Below are 25,926 nucleotides of genomic sequence, written 5' to 3' on the forward strand. Positions count from 1 at the left end.
GAAGGCACGACAAGGTACAGGAGGCATCATGGTCATCCACTGTAACCAGGGAGAACCCCAGCTGTGACACTTGTTCATACCAATGGATCCGGACTTTTGAGGTTGAGCGAGTGGAGCTATCCCAATGCAACACTTTAAAAACTCTCCTACAGATTTCCTGTCATCATGTCAAACCACCAATGTTCTTCGAGCTACATCTGACACTGATACCTTAGATGCTATTTGTGAACAAGTCTGTTGTAAAAGTATCTGATTTTCATTAATCTTTTCCCTATATAGTATGGTATAAAGAAGAATTTGTAATTACACTTCCAAAATTATAAATCACATCTTTTTTACACTCAGGACATGTCATTTCAGATTGCTTATTTGCTCAAGGTCAATATTCTATTCATTCACTGTATGAATGTTTTACAATTGACACTGAATCAAACATTGCACTCACTCAAAAAGTATTTGGTGATGAGCCAAATTACAATGACACATCATTTCCTTGAATTTGATGGACAGCCAGATGCAAAGTGGGAGAAAGAAAAGTGGTGACAGAGAATGGTAGTGTTGTGTGCAAAAAAAATCCTGAAACACAATTACATTTGACCACAGCTGCAAATCAATTGCAGTCAGGGCAGGATTTGATCAGGGAAACAACACAACATTTTGCAATGAGGAGAAAAAATCAAGGCTTGAATCTTCTACTTTCATATCTCTTTCAGAATGTCCCAGATGAGGTACTTCAGAATTACCGGCAGTTATTAAATCAGAAAGCCAACAACTAATTGATAATTAGCAATGCCACACAATGTTATACCAACCAAATCTGTTTCGGTAACATTGGTTGAGGGATAATTATTGAACAGAAGACTCACACCGCCAGATTCAGGAATAGTTACCACCCCTCAACCAACAGGCTCTTTGAACTGAAGGGGTTAACTTCACTCAAGTTCACACCCCAACATGTTCTCACAACCTATGGACTCATTCAAGGACTCACCTCATGTTCATGATATTTATTGCTAATTTATTTATTGTTATTCTTTCTTTATTTTTGTACTTGCCCAGTTTGTTGTCTTTTGCACACTGGTTGAACACCCAAATTGGCGCAGTCTTTCATCGATTTTATTATGTATTTAATGATATGCCTACAAGAAAATGAATGTCAGGGTTGTATATGCACTTTGATATATTTTGAACTTTGAAGATGTTGGAAATCTGAAATTAAACATAAAGTGCCAGAAATATTCAGTGGGCAAGGCAGCATCTACATGGAGAAAAAAAGCAGTGCCGCATCTCCAGCGGGCACATTGAAAGACTCCAAGTCCCTCACTGTATGTATGTCTCACACCCCCACCCACAATCTCTGCTCCAGTACCCATTCAAATCCCCACAACACCACTCCTTGTCCCCTCACCCCTCACCCCATTCCAACCCTCCCAACAGCCCCCGACCTCTCTCGACCCACCGCACCTCCCCGGCCGGCTGGACTCGCCTCGGCGCATGCGCCACCGGGAGGGGCGGGGCGGAGCGGCTCTGACGTCGGCGGCCATCGGTGCGCCTGCGCGCTGCTTTGCGGGGAACGGGGCCGCGGCCATGGGGAAAGTTCAGGAGTTGTCCGTGACGCTGAGGAACAACAAAGTGGTGTATGGCCCCGGGGAGCTGGTGGCGGGGGAAGTGAGGCTCCGAGTGTCCGCGCACTTCAACTTCAAAGGTCAGTGCGCGACCCATTCCCTTCTCCCTTTGCCACTCTCGGCTCCAGCCGCAAGTTAGGGCTGTGGGGTGGTGGCGGTGGCGGGGGTTGTGGAAGCGGACGGGGTCCGGGGAGTTGGCGGGCGAGGTTGGAGCGGGGATCGTTGTTTGGTGAGACTGTCTGGGTCGGGGACCGTTGTTTGGTGAAGCTGCCTGAGTCGGGGGTGGGGCTGGGAGGGGTGCTGATGGAGCCCGAAGGTAGGGACCGTTGTGTGGTATAACTGTCAGTAATGAACCTGGGGTCCGGGGCGGTGTTTTGGTGGTTTTAGGGGTGTTGGTGGGGCGCTGATTGTTAGGGAGAACGTAACCTAGGCTATTTCTGGGTGAACCGAGAGAAGGGGCTGCTGCACAGAAGCCGCAGTGAGAAGCTCGTGTAAGGCGAGTCAGAATATTGACTTTCAGCCACTAAATGATCTGAGATAACATGCCTTGAGTGAACAAAGCTGTGGTTTATGGTTTTGGAAGGATAATCACAAATTTTACTAAGTATTACGCTATTTAGGGAAACTAGAGAAATGGAATCAAACATTAATGTGTGGAGTTAGACCTGAAGAAACAGGTAGTTGGAAAACTGACATTAATTTTCATTAACTGATACTTAAATTATTGTTGCTTTTTACATACAGTACTAAACCAGTATTCATAAATGGGTATTTGAGTAATCAATATTTTCTAAACTGTGAACTGTATCCAGAAACACCAGTAATGGATGCTGAGCAAATGGGCATCTTACCTGAAGAACCTTCTGTCCTTTACCTATAACTCAACTCATTCAGTGAAATTTTCATTGACTGATGTTTGGGAATATTTAAGAATAAAGGATAACCATATTCTGACTCATAAAGCAAAAGATTTTAGAAGGAGAGAAGTGTATTAGAGAAAACTTAAGTACCTGACATGAGAATAAAAGTTAGCATTAGGTTTCTTCATAGTCATAATGACAGATCTTACTGAATCAACACACAGTAATACAGATTTTTCTAAATGATAATTTAAACTTCTATATGGTAGAAAATGGAAGATTTTCCTACTTGGAAAACTGGAATGGTTGGGAATGGGAACCACAGCAGCTGAGCAACAGGTGGTGGGGTTGAGAGCAAGAAAGATGATCTGACAACCAGTTCAGGCTAAAGAACATGGTGGACTGAAGGGCTGAAGCATGTTATTTCAATGCTAGGAGTATTGTGGGAAAGGAAGATGAATACATCATAGGTGTCCGCCTACCCACTGCCAAGGACATAGAAACCGAAAGGTGCCAGAAAAAGGCCAGTAACATCATAAAGGAGCCCTCCCACTCTGCTCATGGATTGTTTGTCCCACGCCCGTCAAGGAGGAGGTTACGTAGCATCCATGCCAGGACTAACAGCTTGACAAAATTACTTCCCCCAAGCTGTAAGGCTGATCAACAGCTCCACCCACTAACCCACCCTTCCATACACCCAACAACCACTGCTTATCATTTCCTGTCAGCCACCTTACGGAGCATCACCTTACAGCTATGCAGTCTATGTTATCTTATGTATAAAGGTATTGATTAGGAGCAGTGTGTTGGGCGCGCCCATGTCTGATCCTACATCCTAACTGTAATGCGTGTGGGAGTTGTTTAAAAACCAGCTGATCAGAGTTCAGGATCGTCATGTTCCAATAAGGACAAGAATGTTAAGGGAGCCTTGGATGATCTGTGAGGTCCTAAATATAGTATGGAAGGAAAAGGAAGAAATTGTAAGGTTTAGGAAACTAAAGTCAGACTGGGCCCTTGTGGAATATAAAATTATAGGAAAATGCGTAAGCATGTTAGGAGGCCAAAACAACCCATGAAATATCCTTGACAAGGAGAATACCAGAGCATTTCATACTTCCACTAAGAAAGATAACCATGGAGAGAGTATGTGTACAGAGGAGTACATTTGTGTTTGGAGTCAGAGCAAGTGGTTTTTAGTATCATGATTTGGAGGACAGTGAAAGAGTGGGGCATGCTAATTTGCTTAGACATGTTGAGATTAAGGAGGAGGTGGTTTTGGGTCTTCTGAAGAGCATTAAGCTGGATAGGTCCCCAGGGTCTGATGGTTTATATTCTAGAATATTGAGATAAGTGATGGAATTATTTGGATTTTGTCAAAGATCTTTGTCTTCACTAGCAACAGGTGAGGTCCTGGAGAACTGGAGAATAGAAAATACTCTGCTTTTGTTCAAAGTAATCAGTTGTAGGCCAGCGAGCCGTACATCAGTGGTAGCAATCTATTGGAGAGGACACTGGATAGAATTTACGTGTATTAGAAAGGTGTGGCCTGCTTGGGGAAAGTCATCAAGGCTTGTATAAACAGGTCATGCCATACAAACTTGAATATGTTTTTTGAGGTTACAAAGGTGCTTGGTAAGGTCATTATCTTCACAGACTTTAGTAAGGCATTTGATAAGATCTCTTCATGGCAGGATGATTCAGACGATGAAGATGCTTGGATCCAAGGTAAATTTGGATTTGGAACTGGTCTGCCCAAAAGACAAGAGTGGAAAGCTGTTATCCTGGTTGGACGTCCATGGCAATAATTAGTGCTGGGACCTCTCATATGTGATGTATATTAATGATGTGGATGGGAATGTAGATGGTGGATTAGCAAGTCTGAATGTAACAATACTGATGGAGCTGTGGACAGTATAAAGGACTATCAAATAATACAGCGTGATATTGATCAGCTATAGGTATGTGAGAAAAGTGGTAAATGGATTTAATCCTGGCAAGAGTGAGATGTTGCACTTTGGGAGTCAAATGAGAAGTGAAAGTATATAGAAACATAGAAAACATACAGCACAATACAGGCCCTTTGGCCTACAATGCTGTACCGAGTATGTACGTACTTTAGAAATTACGTAGGGTTACCCATAGCCCTCTATTTTTCTAAGCTCCATGTACCTATCCAGTAGACTCTTAAAAGACCCTATCATATCTGCCTCCACCACCATTGCGAGCAGCTCATTCCACATACTCACCACTCTATGCATAAAAAAACTTATCCCTGACATCTTCTCTGTACCTACTTCCATATATTTAACAGTAGGCCCCTTAGGCCCAGTAGGCCACAATTTAAGAATAAGGGGTAGGCCATTTAGAACAGAGTTGAGTTAGTTGTGGATCTATGGAATGCTCTGCCTCAGAAGGCAGTGGAGGCCAATTCTCTGGATGCTTTCAAGAAAGGTTTAGATAGAGCTCTTAAAGATAGTGGAGTCAAGGGATATGGGGAGAAGGCAGGAACGGGGTACTGATTGTGGATGATCACCCATGATCACATTGAATGGCGGTGTTGGCTCAAAGGGCCGAATGGCCTACTCCTGCGCCTATTGTCTATAATAGCATTGATATACAGCAAAATTTTGGGGGCCACGTCCTTTGTTTCCTTAAAGTGGATAAGGTGGTTAAGAAGGCCTTCAAAAGTTAGATGTTGAGTGGAAGAGTAAGGAAGTCAGGCTGTAGCTATATAAAATTTCAGTCAGATTTCTCTCAGAGTATTGTCTGTAGTACTGGTCACCCCATTTTAGGAAGTATATGGAGAATGTGGGAGGGGTGCAGAAGAGGTTTACCAGGATGCTGCCTGGATTGGATAGTATGAATTATAAGAAAAGGTTGGCCAAACTTGATTCATTCACCCTTGAGTAGGAGTTCCCAATCTGTTTTATGCCATGGGCCAGTACCTTTAAGCAAGGGTTAATATTCTATTATGGATTTATTGAGTATGCCTGCAAGAAAATTAATCCCAGAGCTGTATAAGGAGACATATGTACTTTGATAATAATTTTACTTTGAACTTTGAGATTTGATGGAGGTTTCTTGAACTGTGAGAAGCATAGACAGAAAGAATTTTCTCTCCTAGGATATAAATGTAAAATACCAGAAGGCATTACCTCGTCTCCTTGATGTTGAGTGCAAGGATTTGTTGTGACATTACTCAATCAAACATTCCTGTAATCATTTTCATCATATCAGTGATTCTACAAACAATTGTAATCGGCCAATTTATGAATGTCTTTTTACGCAGTGTTTAGCCTCACAACCATGAGTGTAAAGTGAGTAGAGTAGTAGGCTAAGACACATCTTTTGTAGTGTGCCTGAGCAAGGAGCAGATGTTATTACCAATTTGCACTGACTGTGGTCTTCAATAAGGAAGTTCAGTATCCAGTTCAGAGGGAGGAGTAAGTTGTAAACCTTGATTATTAGTACTGAGGGAATGCTATGAATGCAGAGCAGTAATCAATCAACAATAGTAGATAACCTGACAACCTTGTTAGGCAGGGAGATCAAATGGGGAATTTGGGAAGGAAAGAAACAAAATGGTCATTATTTTGGTTTAGTTTTTCTTAATCATCATGTGTTCTGCCCTTTACAATACTCTTGCCATTTATAGTGCACTGCAATGTCAAAGAAGCTTAATGTGCTAGAAATTGCCTCATGAATCTTTTTGAACACCCATCCTCTCTCCAACTTAAAGTTAACATTTCTTTCTCTCAATTATGATGAAGGCTCCCAAATCTGAGACATTCTGTCACTCTTTTCACGAGCGATGTCAGATGATCTTTTAATTGTTCATAGCATTTTTGTTTTTATTTCAGAAAACAGGAAGTGAAAGTTAGAAAGATTTAAAAAATTAGAAATAAAAACCAACAGTAAATGCTGTCACTGTGCAGGAACATTATAAAATTTAAAGCGCTTTGTCTAAATGCTTGCAGCATTTACAACAATTTAAATGAATTAATGACATGAATAGAATTAAACAGGGAGATCTGATTATATTATGGAAACATGACTGCGTGGAACTGAATAAAGATATTCAGTCAGAAAGCATAGGTGGAGAATGAAAAGGAGGTTGCATAAAGATATTAATAATGGATGAAATTGCCATGTGTGTGAGAAAAATCTTAGCTAGGCATATGATGTAGAATTAGAATTGGTCTAAAGTTTAAAGCCTTTGGATCTAACACTGGCTTGTTAATATGTGACAGTGGTGGTAGTGGGTTGTTTTAAATGATTGGTAACCTACCACCAGTATTGTATAATGGAAGTAAGTGCTAGGACCACTGCTGTTAGTTATCTACATTAACAATTTAGATGACAATGTGTGGTTAGTAAATTAGTGGTGGTTTTAGACTATAGAGTGGTAATGATCAATTGGGCAGATAGAATTTAATCTCTCTAAGTGTGATGTATTTTGATGGCAATGAAGGCAAGCCAGGAAGAACTGAGGAAAAGGGGCTGATTAGGAAGGTACAAGGGATACTTGCTTTAACCAGATGGGGCATAGAACAAAGTTAAATGGAGTTTGGTATAATGTTGGTTAGGTCACAGCTGGGAATATTATGTGTATTTCTGGTTGCAAAACTGTAAGGACTTCATTGTTCTAGAGAGGGTTATATGGGAGGTTCACAGGATGTTGCCTGGTTGGAGTGTTTCAGTAATGAAGAAAGAACAGCTTGGCTGCATTGTTTTGTGAGATACAATTTGGAAGGGTGGGTACAGAAGGTGATACTTAAGAGGAATTTAGACAGGCACAAGAACAGTTTGCAACTCGGTTACGTCACCGCAAAGCAGTTCCCACATGGCAGAATGAAGAATTGAGGATATAAAAAAAAATCATTTTGAACCTAGGTAACCTCTGGTTAAAAGAATAATTGGGACTGAATAGGAATTCTTGAACTGAAATAAACTCTGTCTTCAGCAGTTAGCTAAAAAAAACCCCAGCTTATACTGGTTCTCCCTTGGTGTGCAGAGATAAACATTGAGAGCTGATAACATTATACGTTGTACCCTCGTTTGAGTAAGGGGAGGAGGACTCACCGATAAGGACAGGAATGAACCTCGGTCTGTAATTAAGTCAGGGCCTTGTAAAGGGAATAACCGATGAGGACTGGACAGTACATGCAAATGTAATTAAAACCTTGATTTCATGAACTCTCTTATCTGTAACTAAGTTTTGCACCAACAGACTTGGTGGGAGTACCAGTTCTAGTTACATCTGCAACAGTGATGTATGGGACTTACTATGTATAAATATACGGCTGTAACCAGACTAAGGGGTCCACTTGTTGGATGGTGGCAGTACTTACGTGCCTTCCCTTTGACAACTGGGCCTCAAACTCCTGCAGGAGGGTGTGCAATAAACTGGTGTAACTATAAGAAGCTGGTCTCCAGAGTTTTATTCATATTCGACTTTAACAAGAAGATGCCTGCAGCCAAAAGCAAGTGGCAAAACCATCCCTCCGGTTTCCCGGGACACACTCAAATGTACAGGTCAAGTATTCATGAGCCTTAAAGGACCCGTGCTGAGTAATTTTTATTTTTGGTGAGGAGTAAGCAGTTTAGACGAGATCTGAGGAATTCCAGAGTGTAATCTGGAATTTATCTTTGAGGTGCTGTGGATACAGGCACACTCAAAACATTTAAAATAATCTGGATGATCACTTAAATCACTAGCGTGTAGTATATAGCTGGTAAATGTGATTATAGTAGATGTGAGTCATAGTGCTTGTTTTGATTTAGAATCAGTCATGATTGAGCTACAGAAACAGCAAAGAAAACATGAGTTATTTGTAGGTCACCAAATAGTAGTTTACAAGTTTGTAATAGACACATCAAAAATCAGAGAATTATTGATTATAGTGGTTGGGTGGGGTTGAGATAAATCTCTACCAAAGGAGGTGTAAAACACTCCTTCCCTCCACTGGCCTGCAGGCAAGGTGTGGCAAGGTGATTTTGCCTCTGTCCTCTTGGGCAGGAAATTCCAGTGACTCAGTACCCTGTGAGAGAGGAGAGTTCTATGTACCTTAGTTTTAGAGGATTGGCTCCTTATTTTGTAGCTAAATTACCTTATTTGTGACTTTCTCACCAGTATAAACATCTGCTTCCCTGTCAAGTTCCATAGTATCTTGTATGTTTGATCAGCTAAAGTCACCCCTCATTTCTGTTAACTAAAGGAATACCATCATAAGCTGTCTGGCCTCTCCTGATGGGGCAGCACCCTTAGCCAAGCATCATCTCCAATGCTAAAATATGGCATTTTTTAAGGGGGCCAAAACTGCACATAGTAACAAAATCTCCCTATTCTTAAACCCCAGCCCCTTTGCAATAAGACCAGTGCTCCAGATAAGAGAATCCATATAGGAGAATGAGGAAATGGCAGAGGAATTAAATAACCAGAGAACTAAAGTTCTAGCAAAAATGAAGAACTGAAAGTACTAAGTATTGGTGGCAAAAAAAGTATGAGGTTAATGACTAAATGCTGGTAAATCCCGAAGACTTGTTGATCTACATTCCAGAAATCTAAAAGATACAGAGAACTCCATCTGCCACTTCTCTACCCAGCTTTGCATCTTGTTATAACCTGTGACAATGTTCCACATTGTCTACGACTCCACCAACCTCCGTGTCATCTGCAAACTTACTAATCTACCCTACCATTTCTTCATCCAAGTTATTTATAAAAATCACAAAGAGCAGGGGCTCTAGAATCTATTCTGCAAATACTTTGGAGAAACCATTAGTCACCGAATTCTGGGCAGAAAATGTGCCATCTATAATCAGCCTTTGCCTTCTCTGGGCAAGCCAATTCTGAACGCAGCCAAGTTTGCCTACTGACATTCTGAATGAGTCCACCATGGGGAACCTTATCACACCTTATGTCACTTATCAGCCCACTTTTTTAGCTGGTCCAAATTCTATTGCAAGTTTTGATAGCTTTCTTCCCTATCCATTACATCCCCAATTCTGGTGTCTTGTGCAAATTTGCTTTTCTAGTTTACCGCATTATCATCCAGATTTTTGATACAGATGACAAACTGACAGACCCTGCACCAGTTTCTGCGGCTCATCATCAGTCACAGGCAACCATCTACTATCACTGTCTGGCTTCTCCCATGAAGCTGATGTCTAGTTCATTTTACTACAGCATCCTCAATGCCAAATGACTGAAACTTCTTGACTAGCCTGTCCCTCTCCACACTTGCCAGATCCTTTCTGATAAATCAAAATTGGCTTTTCACCAATTCAGAATCTCAGCCCGAGGACCAGACCTATCCTTCTCCATAATTATTTTGAAACTAATGGAATATCGTCATGTGTCCAGCAACAATGAATATAGAATTGAGTCAAGTTTTGTAAACAAACATAAACATTAATTAAACTCCGCTCAACAAAAATGAAAAGTAAACTTACTAACTTAATCGGAAGTTAACTGCTATATGGCAACTCTGGAGCAGTTCTTAAACTGGTAAATTTGAACACAGTCGTAAAGTGATAAATACGAGAGTCCAAGTGATTTATACAGTCAATTAGGAGAGACTTTCCTGAAGCAACGAATTCCTCGACGACGTGACGTTACTGCTGATCCCAGCTGAAATATGCTTTGTCTGAAGGATTCACGACGAAGGAAATAAAAACAGCTTAAAGGAACTGACCTTTTCCTTGGTGAATGAACACTGCACAACCCTTTCTACTCTTACAAGCAGGGGTTATCTCAGATGCAGGTCACTATTTCCTGAACGAAGATTCAATAAGGTCGATCCTGTATTAAACCGCCGAACGACACCAACTTTACTCGATCCTTTGGGTTCCCGTACTTTGGTATAAGTCTTCACTCTCCAATACTTAGACTTTAAAATTAAATCAAAGATACATCAAACAAAACTAGCAGCGATTGGCGAAGCTGCTGGCACAACAATTCTGTACCTTACAGTAGAAAGTAAAACTCCACTTTAAAACGAAACTACGTCATGAGACAAATACGCAGCATAACGGAGTAACTGACGAATTAAACGACAACTCAACACAAAAGCTCCTGCATAACAGCAGGCTTTCCCATTTTATACCTGTTGGAACATGTTATCGCGTGACCTCACACTGGCAGGGAAATTACATCACAAGGCCATTACATCATTCTTACCAGATACTCAATTACATCATGGTGATAAGACAGTCACAAGATACCCATGGGGTATGTAACAATATTGTTCCTCCATAGCCTTCTGTCACCAGCTGTGTCTCATTCCCTTATAGAAGGTGCAGTATTGCACTGGACCATCCTGGGGTTTTCCTTAATCCTACTTGCCAAGGAATTCTTTAATTCCTTCCTGGCCATCTTGTAACTTTCTAGAGCCATGTTTGATTCTTGCTTTCTAAACTAAGTATGCTTCTTTCTTTCTCTTGACAAGATGTTCCATATCACTTATCAGCTGTGGTTCCTTCATCCTGTTATCCTTTTCCTACTTCAATGGAACAAACTTATCCAAAACCCCATGCAAGTTCTCCCTAAACACCCTCCCCATTACTGTCGTACGTTTCCAAGTATATCTGTTCTCAGTTTTATGCTTCCAAATATCTGCCTCAGAACGTCATAATTCCTCCTCTACCAATTAAGTACTTTCTCATACTGTCCTCTACCTGCCTCCAAGGCTATGGTAAAGGCGAGGGAGTTGTGGTCACTCCAAAATGTGCACCCACTGTTAGAGCACATGGAATTGGGAGTTAGTTTAGTGACGTGGACAGAAAGCAAGGAATGGAAATGAACAATTTTTATTATTTATTTATTTAGGAGTGCAGTATGATTTTAAAAAAAGGGACTCTTGACATGCTTAATGAAAATGTGGACTAAAAAGGGCCTTGAGCTGTCACTGGAGTATTGTGTGCAATTTTGATTTCCTCATATTGTAAGGACATCCCTTTTAGGGAAGTGTTGCAAACATTCACCTGTCTCATTACGGATTTACCATAAGTGGCGATTAAGTAGACTAGTTCTGCATTATCTAAAGTGTAGAAGAATGAAAGATGTTAATGAAACTTGGAAATTCTTAGAGTTTGGCTAGTTGGATGCAGGAAGGATGTTTCTAGAACAGTTGTCACAGGGTCTCGACCCGAATGCAACTGTCCATTTCCCTCTACAGATGTTGTCTCTCACACAGTTCCTCCTGGAGTTTGGTTTTGCTCTCGATACCAGCAACTGTAGTCTCTTGTGACTTAGAGCTGAGGTGAAGCAAAATCCCTTCACTCACCAGAGAGTGGCAAAGGTTTCCATTTCTCTCTCCTGGTGGGGTGTGGGAATTGGACTCATATTCATTCTGTGCAGCAATTAGAAATTTTTGGGTATTATAGGAGTTACAGGATATGGACACAAAATAGGAAAATTGTGGTTGAGAGGGATAAATTAGCCATGATGGAATAGCAAAGGAGACTTAATGGGTCAAATGGCCTAATTCTGCTCTTATGACTTATGGTCTTTTGGAACATAGTATTAAGATAAAAGTTCAACTCTAATCTGATCACTGGGCATGAAGGTTCAAAAGCAATAAAGTGGCCACTTCCTCCTATTTCGAATGTTCTTAAGGAGGCTTGTTCTGCTGTTAGCCGAGTTCTAAGCTATTTCCCCTCCCAGCCTTAGTTTGTTACCATTAAATCACTTAAGTTTTGAGTAGGGTAACAAGTACTTGCTGGTGTTTAGGGGAAGTGAATTTACTGTGGCAGCACAGGGTGCTGCTTACCAATTCCAATGACGTTCACTTCCAGTGCTGTCTTTATGGAGTTTACACATTCTCCTTGTGATTGTGTGGATGAATCTTGGAGAGAGTTGATGGGAATGTGGGAGAATGCCCTCTTCTCATCATCTTCACCAGGAGACCACAGTTAGTATGGATAAGCGATATCACCTCCTTGTTGACAATCAACATGGGCGCATCTGTAAGATGCATGCTTAGCCCACTGGTCTGCTCTACTCTACATTCATGACTGATGCTGTCTTTAAATAACAAGATGACACCACTATTGTTGGCAAAATCTCATGTAGTCAAGGAGGTGTACAGGACTGAGTTCGGCTGGTTAAATGGTGCCACAACAACAACTTCGCAAGCCCAAGGAAATGATTGTTGATTTAAGGGGAAGTTGGAAACATCAGCCGCCTTTGAGGGGTTAGCAGTGGAAGTGGTGAGCAGGTTTAAGCTTCAGGGTGTCAACATCTATCCTGGGTCCAACATATTGTCATGAAGGTAAGCCTTTGTTAGGTTTACCTTACTTTGTTATACTTAGGAGTTTGAGGAGGTTTGGCATGTCAGCAAAGACATAAATTTCTGTAGATGTATAGTAGAGAGCATTCTGACTGATTACATTACAGCCTTGTATAGAGGACCAGTTCACAGGATCAAAAAGAGGGTGTGACCTCTTCTTGTTACTATTGTCAGGGAGAAGGTAGAAGAGCCCAAAGACCCACAATGAGCATTTTTGCAACAGCTACATTCCCTCTGCTCCTCAGATTTCAGTACAGTCCAGTATTCAATTAACACTATCTCAGTACAGTCAGCCCTCCTTATCCACGGTTTCTGCATGCGTGGATTCAACCAACCGCGGATTGGGAAAACCCGGAAGTTCTCTCTCCAGCACTTGTTGTTTGAGCATGTACAGACTATTTTTTCTTGTCATTGTTCCCTAAACAATACAGTATAACAACTATTTACATAGCATTTACATTGTATTAGGTATTATAAGTAATCTAGAAATGACTTAAAAGTACAGGCAGTCCCCGGGTTATGAATGAGTTCCATTCCTAAGTCCCCATTTAAGTCGGAACAGGTACATCCGGTATTATTTAGCGTCAGTTAGTCAAACGTTTTTCTTAGTATATAGTACATATTTTACCTTTCTATGCATATAAAACACTTAAGAAACATACATATTTCAATAATTAAACCACTGCATTGCTTAGTAATAATTGGAGCTTTCATCGGGGCAGGGCCTTTCACAGGCTCTATTAAAGTTGACTGACTGTAGCCTAACTGTAGCTCTATTACAGTTGACCGACTGTAGCCTAACGCTTTTCTGGTGACTGATGGCATTTCACCTCTTTCCGATCGCTTTATTACTTCCACCTTATTTTCAATCGTGATCGTGATTATTTTTGTGAACAGAAACACCGCGGATTCAGAAATGCACCGCCAGGTCCTAATGTCCACCGCACTGAGCATGTTAAATAAAGTACGGGGTTCCGCTGGGTCCCAAAGACCACCACACTGAGCCAGGTTAAATAAGGGACTTGAGCATCCGCGTTTTTTGGTATCCGCAGGGGGTCTCGGAACCAATCCCCCGCGGACAAGGAGAGCCGACTGTATTCCCTTTGCACTATTTATTCCAATAGCCTGACTTGCATGACAGTAGTTTTACTTAATGAGTCAGAAAGCTGTGCCCAGAAACTGAATATGTAATCAGTATTGAACCTGCAGTACAAATTGAGTAACACACAAAATGCCAGAGGAAATCAGCAGGCCAGGCAGCATCTATGGAAAAGAGTACAGTCGACGTTTCGGCCCAAAGTATCAACTGTACCCTTTTCCATAGATGCTGCCTGGCCTGCTGAGTTCCTCAGGCATTTTATGTGTTGCTTGGATTTTCAGCATCTGCAGATTTAGTCTTGTTTGTGATTGTACAAACTCCATAGCTGATGGGACATAAAAGCAAGTTTTTGCGTATACCACTCTATAGGATTATAATATCTGTGGCACTTTTTAGCAATTCTCTCATTTCCTGGGTAATTTAAAGAAAAAAAAAAGCTAAATAAACTCAATGTGAAGATGTATCCAATTTTGCTTAATCAAAGGTTCCCATTACAGAAAATTGCAATGCAGAGGGTTTTCTAAGAATGTAACACTTCTGTGTCATACTGTATAATTTGTGAGATACATTTTTGTTAAGAGGAAATTACAGATTTTGTTAGTATGGATTGTTGTCTTTGCCTTTGTTATTTTCCACTTTTTTTCTAAACCCCTACCCGACTTTTGAATAAACATGAAGAGGTTAATTTCAATCTGTTTCTTTGGTGACTGGGTGCTCAAGGAACCAGGCTGAAAGGTCTTCTGGAAGGTCCAGTCTTGACAATAAGGTGCAGAATTTATAATGTTAACAGGGAATGGATTTCAACTATTTGTCCATCCTTTGCTTTCTACATGGCCAGCAAACAAGGTTCGATAAACAGACTGAAATCCACCCCACCCACCTTTCCCCTCACCTGGTCTCACTTGCTAGCTTGTACTCCTTCCTCTCTCCCACCTACTTATTCAAGTTTCTGTCCCCCTCCTTTTCAGTCCTGATGAGGTGTCGGCCTGAAACATCAACTGTTTATTTCACTCCATAGATACCTTCTTAGACCTGCTGGGTTGCTCCAGTATTTTGAGTGTGTTGCTCCAGATTTCCAACATCTGCAGAACCTTTGATCCTAAATATACCTGTTAAAGTTTTGAGATTTGGCTCCCTGAGTATGCATCAAAATATTAAATGGTAGAAAGGACATGTCCTGAACCATTTTAAGTGCCAGGGTTATTTGTTGGTATAGAAGATAGCGACTTATTTAATGTCTTCCTTGAACTCATCATGAAGTTTTCAATAAGGGCCTTTTATAGTTCAATTATTGTCTTCCTCGGCATGGTCACAACGGTACAGAATGAAAATGCCTTACACTCAGTGATTGGCCCCAGTGGCCTAAAGAATCAGCAGAAGTTAAATTGAAAGATATCCAGGAGTTAAGACTGCAATCACAAGTCTTAACTTGTGTTTAAACTTAATCAAGACCAACAAATGCATGGGAATAGAATTGCTGATGAGGTACTTCAGAAGGATTTCTTGGTGATGATAAAGATCCAGGTTCATTATATTTGCTGTGCCTGTCTGCTAGTTGGATGCTAGTGAAAATATTGATTAAACACAGTCAAAATCTCATTTAGTGAGACAGGAGAACCTATTAGAAGCTTGGGTTTGAGTCACCTTTTCATCGCAGATTTGCTGAAATTAACACGCCTTACATTACTCACATAGTAAGTTTCTATTTGGCATACTCAGACTTCCCAGGCCAGCATTTTTTCTTGATTATTAATCCCACAGCATTAGCATTATTGGTTTACTTAAAAAAAAATTATTCATAATGTGATACCTTAAAGTGAACCCAGAATGTTTAAAGGGAGGTTGGGAAATGGGGATATGGCACACTGCACCTTGTGTGCTAGAGGATGTACACAGAGATTCACCAGGATGTTGCCTGGATTGGGTGACTTAACAGGCGAGGCAAGGATTGTTGTCCCTGAAGTAAAGGAGAGGGAGTTGATCTTGATGCAAGATTATGAGAGTCATAGATGGAGAATTAAAACTTTTCCCATGGTGAAGGTTAAAGGTGAGGGCAAGAAGGTTTTTTTAAAAAAAGGATCTAAGCAATGTTATTTGTTCAATGTTATCTGAAATGTGCTAGCAGAAAAGTTGGAGTCAGATACAATTAATTTTAAGAGCAATTCAGAAAGACACAAATAGGCAAGTCATAGAAGGATGCACACCTAATGTGGGCAAATGGGATGAGTGCAGATGGGCACAAAGGTTGTGTGTTGCTCAAGGTTATCTTCCAGTTCGTTTGCTGTCCAATTTGTGCACTCTGCAACAAAGAACAATTCCCAGTAGTTAGATAGCAACTTATTGGAGTTCTACTGTGTGTGAACTGCAAAACACTTCTTTGAGGAACTGTATTTAATTCACATTTATAAGCATTAACACGGATTTCATTGTCTCCCACAAAACCTATTCCATAGAAGTATCATAGAGGGACAGCACAGAATCTGCCCTCTGAGTCCATGCCAACTATCAGCTACAATAATCCTACATTAGTCAAAGTAAATTTATTATCAAATATAGTATATGTTACTAAATACTTCCATATGCTGTATTTTTGTAGGCATATACAGGAAATAGAATTTATGAAAAACTATATACAAACAAAGACTGACAAATGACCAAATGTGCAAAATAAGACATTGTGCAATTAAGAAAATATTGAGGACATGAGTTAGAATCCTTGCAAGTGAAGCTGTAAGTTGTGGAATCAGGTTGAAGTTGAGATGAGAGTGAAGTTATTCTCACTGGTTCATGACCCGATGGTCGTAGGGTAATAACTGTTCCTGAACCTGGTGGGGTGGGACCTATATCTCCTGTACCTCCTTCCCAGTAATGTTAACAAGAAGAGAGCATGACCTTGGATGATGTGGTTCCTTGATGATGGGTGCTGCTTTCTCATGGCAACGTATCTTGTAAATGTGCTCAATGGTGGAGAGGGCTTTGCTTGTGATGGACTAGGAAGTATCCGTCACTTCCTTTAGATTTTTCCATTCCTGGGCATTGGTGTTACCATACCAGGCTGTGATGCAACCAGTTAGGATACTCTGCGCTGTGCCTCCTTAGTAGTTGAATGTCCAATCTACCCAATCTGGGGTTGAGAGGGAAAATAAATCGGCCATGATGGAATGGTGGTGGAGACTCGATGGGCTGAGTGGCCCGATTCTGCTATCTCTTATGGTCAAACTTATAAGAAATTGGAGGCGCTGTCATGCCTTCTTTGCGATGGCACTTGTGTGTTAGTCCTAGCAAAAAGCCTCTGATATGATATCACCAAAGAATTTAAAGTTACTGACCCTCTCCATTTCCAATCCTCGATTGAAGATTGGCTTTTGGACCTCTGGCTTTTAACTCCTTTAGTCAAAATCAGCAATTTAGTTCTGTTGATGTCAGGTGAGGGGCTGTTGTTGCATCATTTCAGTCTGCCTCCCATATGCTGAATCATCACCACCATTTCTGATTTTAATCCTATTTTTCATTCTCCCTATATTCTCATCAACTCTGTCCAGATTCTTCAAGGCTAGAGAGTATTGATAGTGACTAGCTAACCTACCAACACATGTCTGGGAGAAAACTGGAGTGGCCAAGGGAAACCTGCACAGTCACAGGAGAATCTGAAAGTCTTGTGCTACCAGCAGGATTGAACCTGGATCTTTGCCTCTATGAGGCAACACTTCATTTAGCTGAGATACTACTACACCACCTATGTTACTGCAGATTAGTTTTGAATTGCTATCACTGTAGGGACAGTTGTATCCTATGCTTCCTGTGGTGGTTGGTCTATATTATACTATTTCTTTCAAAATACTATACATAGCAATTTAGCACATTGCAGCCTTTTCTCCACTGAGAACGTGCCCAGTAGTTATGTCATTGTGTCGCCCATGAGCTGCTAACTTGTTTTTGCTTTGAAGTTTTGGATCAGTGTTATCTAATCATTACCTGAACTATCTTTTAACAGGCAGATATCTGTCACTGTGGGCATTGGGAGCTGGTGTTTGCATTAAAAGTGCAAGCTGTTAAGAAAATTGATTTTTCATACATCTCAAATCATTGTGTGATGTTCTTTCTGACTGGTGGGTACAATTAACAACTTCTCTCACTTGTAGCTCTACAGTGAAATTTTCTCCCGATGCCTGGTTTATGACTCAATTTATTTCTTCCTCTAGAAATTTTCTGGTATTTCAGGATTGGTGCTACATTTACTTATATCTGTAGACTTTCCCAGGTTTAAACTGATTCTCCTGCTGCCCATGATGCTCACTTTCCTCTCTGTAGATCCCGAGAAATCCTTTGTTTTGGGTCCACAAAACTGCATTGTTAAGGCTTCTAAATTGGGCCAAAATTTTGATAGAAAAATTCAAATGCAGATGCTAATGCCTTCGCAGAATTTATCAGTGGTGTAGACATTTTGGTGTAATGTCTAATGTTACTGTCCTGAGGAATGTTCAAAAATTAGTTGTACTGTACTTTTGCAAAATTATTTTAGTAAATTTTAAAAATGAAAGATCTAAAGAATGGTTTTGCCACATACATCAAAACATATAGTGAGTGCATTGTTTTGTGTCAAATGACCAACACAGTCCAAGGATTATGCTGTAGGCTGCCCACAAGTGTCACCATACATAACATAACAAGCCCATCACTCCAACCCTAACCATATCACTTTGGAATCTGGGAGGAAACCGGAGCACCCAGAGGAAACCCACGTGGTCAATGGGATAACATACAAACTCCTTACAGACATTGGCAAGAATTGAATTCTCATCAGAGATCACTGGTGTGTTGTACAACTTTGCTCTAACCACTCTTACTATGCTGCCCAGGAGCACCCGGAGAGAGTTGACTTCATAAACACATTTGAAATTTTTAAAAATTCTTAATAGAGAGCTCAGTTGTGTTTGTGATGTTGTATTTTCTATATCAATTAACGAATTCACCTTGAATATTGCTGGCAGTTTACTCATTAAGCATTTAACCTAACTTTTGGACCATTTTGTCCAAACTCATTCAAATCAGTGAGAGAAGAAAGAAAAATGCTTCATCATTCTAAAAGTGATCTGAACCTGCTTTTCAGGAGTGATAGGAAAATATATGGCACTTTTGTAAAATGTGTAAGATTTGAATGGTGACCATGCTTACTATGTGCGTTGCTTTGACTTTAAAATGCTGTCCTGTTAATTTAGAACAATATTTTCCCTTTGGGAATGTTTCATGTAGAAATGGAATAGTTTCTGTGTTACATCTACTACCAGCACAACTTTGAAGGGCATGTGTATTTTGATGTGCTCTTTGAAAGTGTTGCAGCATGTTTCAAGCTATTGCAAGTCTTCCAGGAAGAGGAGAAATCTATGACTAACTTCTGTGGAGATACGTCAGTAACACCACTTATCTTGCTTTATCAGCAAACTTATCATATCTTGTATAGTTACAAACAAGAGAAAAGCTGCAGATGCTGGAAATTCAAGCAACACACAAAAAGCTGGAGGAACTCAGCAGACCATGCAGCATCTGTGGAAAAGACTATTGCTGACATTTCGGGCCAAAACCCTTCATCAGGACTGGAGGAAAAAAAGATGAGTCAGAGTTAGAAAGTGGGCAGAGGGGAGGAAGAAACACAAGATGATAGGAGAACCGGGAGGGGGGTGAAGTAAAGAGCTGGAAAGTTAATTGCTGAAAGAGACACGGGGCTGGGGAAGGGGGAATCTGATGGGAGAGAACAGAAAGCCGTGGAAGAAAGAAAAGGGGGAGGAGCACCAGAGTGACTCACTGTTGGGGTAGATTTCTAGTGCGTTGAATTCTTAATGTCCAGCAGGATCTTGTGATCATAAACTATATCTTTCAAAAGAGACAAAACATATATACTCTTAACTTTGGTTAGCAATGACTTATCACGTTCAAAGCCATGTTAGCTACCCCTAATCATCCCTGTCTATCTAGATACACATAGTTGTGTGTATTATATGTGTTTGGATAAGCAGGAATGATTAAAGATAGTCAACATAACTGTGTGGTAAGTAATGTCTACCCTTATAGAGTTTTTCAAAGAGATTGCCTGGAAAATTGATGAAGGAAAGGCAGTTGATGTGTACATGGACTTTAGTAAGGCTTTTGATCAGGTCCTGCGTGTGAGGTTGCTCAAAATTATTCAATTGCTTGGCATTCAGGATAAGGTAGTAAATTTGATACAACATTGGTTTTGTGAGAAGCCTGAGAGTGGTAGTAAAGGGTTGCCTCTCTGACTGGAGGCCTGTGAGTAGTAGTGTGCCACAGGGGTCCATGTTGGATCAGTTGTTGTTTGGCATCTAATGTATATTAACAGTCTGGATGATAATGTGGTAAACTGGATAAGCAAATTTGCTAGAGATGCCAAGATTAGGGAATCATAATTGACAGTGAGAAAGGCTATTCGACCTTGCAGTGGAATCTGGACAGGTTAGAAAAATGGGCTGCAAAATGGCAGATGGAATTTAAGCAGACAAGTGTTGTACTTTAGGAAAACAAACAAAGGTAGGATTTACACAACAACTGGTAGGGCACTGAGGAGTGTGGTAGAATAGAGGGATTTGGATATACAGATCCATAATTTGAAACTGGCTTCACAGGTAAACAGAGTCATACAGAGATCTGTTGGCACATTGGCCTTCATAGATCAAAGTATTGAGTATAAGAGTTGAGATATTGAAGTTGTATACAATGTTTGTAATGCCAAATTTGGAGTATTGTATGCAATTCAGTTCATCCGTCTACAGGAAAAATATCAATCAAGAAGATTGAAAGAGTACAGAGAAAATTTACAAGGCTGTTGCTGGGACTTGAGGACCTGAATTAGAAGGAAAGGTTGAATAAGTTAGGACCTTATATCCTGGAGCGTAGGAGAATAAGGGGCATTTTGATAGAGGTAGACAAAATTATTATGGATAGAAGACCATAAGACATAGAAGGAGAATTAGGCTATTCGTCCCATCGAGTCTACCTGCCATTTGATCATGGCTGATTTATTATCTCTCTTAGCCCTATTCTCCTACCTTCTTGTAACCCCTGATGCCCTTACTAATCAAGAACCTATCAATTTCCTCTTTTAATATACCCATTGTCTTGGCCTCTGCAACCATCTGTGGCACTGAATGCCACAGATTTGCCACACTCTGGCTAAAGAAATTCCTCTCATCTCTGTTCTAAATGGACATCTTTCTATTCTGAACCTAGACTCCTCTATAGGAAACAACCTTTCCACATCCACTATCTAGGTCTTTCAATAGTCAATAAGTTTCAACGCGATTCTCCCTCATTCTTCTAAACTCCAGGGAGTACAGACCCAGAGCTATTATATGCTCATCGTACATTAACCCTTTCATTCTCAGGACCATTTTCACAAACCTCCTCTGGATCCTCTCCAATGCTGGCACATCTTTTGGATATGGGGCCCAAAACTAATCAATACTCCATGTGCGGTCTGACCAAATGCCTTATAAAGCCTCAGCATTACATCCTTGCTTTTATATTGTAGTCCTCTCAAAATGAATGCTAATATTTTATTTGCCTTCCTTGCCACTGACTCAACCTGCAAGCTTGAAATCTTCATTGCAGGGAATTGTGCACACGGACTCCCAAGTCCTTTTATACCTCAGATTTCTGAATTTGTTCCCTGTTTAGAAAAATAGTTTATGCCTTAATTCCTTCAAGCAAAGTGCATGACCGTGCAGTTACTTCCCTACATTGTATTCCATCTGTCACCTTGCCCATTCTCCTAATCTAAGTACTTCTGCAGACTTCCTGCTTTCTCAATGCTACCTGCTCCTCCACTTGTCTGTGTTGTCCACAAACTTGATCACAAAGCCATTGATTCTGTCATTGAAATCATTGATATGTAATGTGGAAAGACGTGGTCAGAATACTGGCCCTACAAAGCATTACTAGTCACCAGCAGCCAACCTGAAAAGGTCCCTTTATTCATACTTTTTTTCTCTGCAAGTTAGCCAATCTTCTGTCCATCTTTCCTGTAATCTTTCCATGGAATCATAGCTTGTTTAGGAGCTTCACATGTGACACTTGTCAGTCAACACACACAAAATGCTGGTGGAACACAGCAGGCCAGGCAGCATCTATAAGGAGAAGCACTGTCGACGTTTCGGTCTGAGACCCTTCGTCAGGTCCTGACAAAGGGTCTCAGACCAAAACGCCGATAGTGCTTCTCCTTATAGATGCTGCCTGGCCTGCTGTGTTCCACCAGCATTTTGTGTGTGTTGTTTGAATTTCCAGCATTTGCAGATTTCCTTGTGTTGACACTTGTCAATGGTCATTTGAAAATTAAACGTAAACAATATCCACTGATTCTCCTTTGCCTATCCTGCCTGTAATTTTCTCAAAGAATTCCAACAGATTTGTCAGGCAGGATGTCCCCTTGAGGAAACTATGCTGAGTTAGGCCTATTTTATTGTGTGCCTCCAAGTACCCCAAAGCCTCATCCTTAATATGGACTTCAACATCTTCCCAACCACTGGAGTCATGCTGACTGGCCTGAAATTTACTGTCCTTGGTTCCATCTTTTCTTAATGTTTTGAGTGACATTTGCAATTTTCTACTCTTCCAGAACCCATGCAGTATCTAGTTATTTCATGAAAGATCATTTTGAATACCTCCACAACCTCTTCAGCTACCTCTTTTAGAGCCCTGGGGTATGGTGCATCTGGTCCAGTGACTTATCTTCCTTCACACCTTTCAGCTTCCTAAACATTTTCTCCTTTAGTAATACCAGCTACAGTCTCCTCTGCCCTCTGATACTCTGGTTTCTGGCATATTGTTGGTGTCTTCCACAGTGGCGACTGATGCAAAATACTTATTGAGTTTGTCCCCTATTATTATCTCTCCAGAGTCATTTTCCAGTAGTCTGATGCCCACTCTCAGTTCATTTACTTTCTTTATGTCTGGGGAGGGGGGGGATAAAGAACTTTCAGTATCCCCTTTTATATTATTGGCTAGCTTACCTTCGTATTTCATCTTTTCTCTCCTTGTGGGTTTTTAGTTGTCTTCTGTTGGTTTTTAAAAGCTTGAGTTTGATAACAGTATGATAGAAGTTGTCTTTGAACCTGGTAGTACATGCTTTTAGTCTTTTGTATCTTCTACCCAATGGGGAGAGGGCAGAAGAGAGAATGTCTGGGGTGGCTGGGATATATGATTGTGCTGGCTGCTTTTCTGAGGCATCTGTTAAAGTCGAATATGAATAAAACTCTGGAGACCAGCTTCTTATAGTTACAACAGTTTATTGCACACCCTCCTGCAGGAGTTTGGGACCCAGTTGTCAAAGGGAAGGCACGTAAGTACTGCCACCATCCAACAAGTGGACCCCTTAGTCTGGTTACAGCCGTATATTTATACATAGTAAGTCCCATACATCACTGTTGCAGATGTTATTAGAACTGGTACTCCCACCAAGTCTGTTGGTGCAAAACTTGGTTACAGATAAGAGAGTTCATGAAATCAAGGTTTTAATTACAGATGGGTGTATTGTCCAGTCCTTAACAGTTATTCTCTTTACAAGCCCCTGACTTAATTACAGACGGATGTTCATTCCTGTCCTTATCGGTGAGTCCTGCACTCCTTACTCAAACGAGGGTACAATGTATAATGTTATCAGCTCTCAATGTTTATCTCTGCACACCAATGGAGAACCAGTATAAACCGGTTTATTTTAGCTAACTGCTGAAGACAGAGTTCAAAAATTCCTATTCAGTCCCAGGTATTCTTTTAGCCAGAGGTTACATAGGTTTAAAATGATTTTTATATCCTCAATTCGTCACATCAAGAAATATAGACATTGAAACCATGGAGATTGCTGTGATGTGCTGAGCTGTGCCTGTAACCCTCTGCTTAGATAGGATATATACGGTAGTCACAATCTGTTTCCCATCGTACAAATGTCAAATACAAGAGGATCTGCATTTAAAGTGATGGAGAAAATTTAAAGGAGATATGCGGGCTGAGTTTTGTTTTACATAGAAATTGATAGATACTCGGAACAAGCTGTCAGAGCTAGTGGTGTAAGCAAATATAATAGTGGTGTTTAAGAGGCCATTTAATAGATACACCAGTATGCAAAGAATGGAGGAACAGGCAGAAGAAATTTTGTTTAATTTGGTGTAGTGTTCAATGTAGACATAGTGGGCTGAAAGACCTGTTCCTGTTCTATATTCCAGTTCCCTGAACAACTTTGGATTTGTGTCAGGCAGGCTGCCTGCCGCCTCTCTTCTGTTGTGTTTGTGCTGTTTTAGACTCAAGACATGCCTTTTAGTCCGTGTTGACTTGAGTACAGATCTGAGGTAATTCGATTAACTATTAACAGGTATCACCTGCCATAGGATAAAGTTTCTTACTATCTATCCTTTTGATGCCTCTAATAAATCACCTCTCATTTTCATATGTTCCAACGGAAAAAATCTAGTATGACTGACCTCTCCCTATAGCTCAGAGCTTTTAGTCCTGGCAACATCCTCAAAATCTTTTCTGCATTCTTACCATTTTAGTCACATCTTTCCTATAAGAGGATGACCAAGGTTGTACACAGAACTCCATGTAAGGCCTTACCAATGACATCTCATTGCACCATAATTTCCAACTCCTATACTCACTGTCATGACATGCTAAGTGCCTTTTTCACCAAAGTTCAAAGTAAATGTAAGTACATATGTCACCCATATACAACCCTGCAATTAATTTTCTCGCAGGCATACTGAATAAATCCATAGAACAATAACTATAACAGATCAATGAAAGGCTGCACTAACTTGGGCATTCAACCAATGTGCAAAAGACGGCAAACTATGCAAATACAAAGTGAAAGAAATAATAGTAAAAAATAAATAAGCAACAAATACCTAGAACATGAGATGAAGAGCTCTTTAAAGTGAATCCATAAGTTGTGGGAATATTTCAAAGATGGGGTGAATGAAGTTATCTCCTTTGGTTCAAGAGCCTGATGGTTGAGGGGTAATAACTGTTCCTGAACCCGGTGGTGTGGGTCCTGAGGCTCCTCTACCACCTTACTGATGGCAGCAGTGGGAAGAGAGCATGTCCTGGGTGTTGGGTCTCTGATGATTTTTTGATGCTTTCCTGCAGCAGCATTTTCTGTAGATGTGCTCAGTGGTGAGGAGCGCTTTACCCGTGATTGACTGGGCTGTATCCACTAAGTTTTTTAAGATTTTTGTTGAAGGGCTTTGGTGTTTCAATACCAGGCTGTGATGCAGCCAGACAATATACTCTCCACTACACATCTATAGAAGTTTGTCAAAGTTTGAGATGTCATGCCAAATCTTCGCAAAATTATAGGGAAGTAGAGGTGCTGCCGTGCTTTTTTTTCGTAATTGCACTTACATGCTGGGCACAGGACAGGTCCTCCAAAGTGATACCACCGAGGAATTTAAAATTGCTGGCATTCTCCACCTCTTATCCTCTGATGAAGACTGGCTGATGCATGTCTGTTTTCCTTCTCTTGAAGTCAATAATCAGCTCCTTGGTCTTGCTGACATTGAGTAAGAGGTGGTTATGGTGAGGTTTTCAATCTCCCTTCTACATGCAGATTCATCACCTTACATTTGGCCTACAACAATGGTGTCGACAGCAAACTTAAATATGGTGTTGGAGTTGTGTTTAGCCACACAGTCATAAGTGTAAAGCAAGTAGATTCTTCGGTGGTATCATTTCGGAGAACTTGTCCTGTGCCCAGCATGTAAATGCAATTATGAAGAAAACACTGCAGCGCCTCTACTTCCCTGTAATTTTGTGGTGCACCTGTGCTGATAAAGATCATAGAAGAGATGTTGCCAATACGAACTGACTGGGGGGGTGGGGGTCTGCAAATGACCCCCCCCCCCGCATACCTGTGATGCCACTTTAAACAAATTAGGAGCTCATACACTCCATAGGAGTCTATCATTCATGGGACCAATCCTTCCACACTAGCCTGTCATGTGGGACCCTGTCAAAGTCCAAGTAAATAACACCCTTCCTACCCCATCTAC

General features: G+C 40.8%; 1 protein-coding gene across 1 annotated transcript in view; it reads left to right on the forward strand.

Moving 5' to 3' along the window:
- Positions 1-1,550: 1,550 nt before the first annotated feature.
- Positions 1,551-25,926, forward strand: part of LOC140730956 (arrestin domain-containing protein 1-like) — an 81,985-nt gene continuing 57,609 nt past the window's right edge. Inside the window, exon 1 of the mRNA XM_073052058.1 lies at positions 1,551-1,705. Coding sequence (XP_072908159.1) covers positions 1,588-1,705 — 118 coding nt within the window. The 5' untranslated portion in view covers positions 1,551-1,587. The remainder of the gene's footprint in view (positions 1,706-25,926) is intronic.

The sequence above is a fragment of the Hemitrygon akajei genome, chromosome 7 (genome assembly GCF_048418815.1).
Source record: "Hemitrygon akajei chromosome 7, sHemAka1.3, whole genome shotgun sequence".
NCBI classification, from domain to species: Eukaryota; Metazoa; Chordata; class Chondrichthyes; order Myliobatiformes; family Dasyatidae; genus Hemitrygon; species Hemitrygon akajei.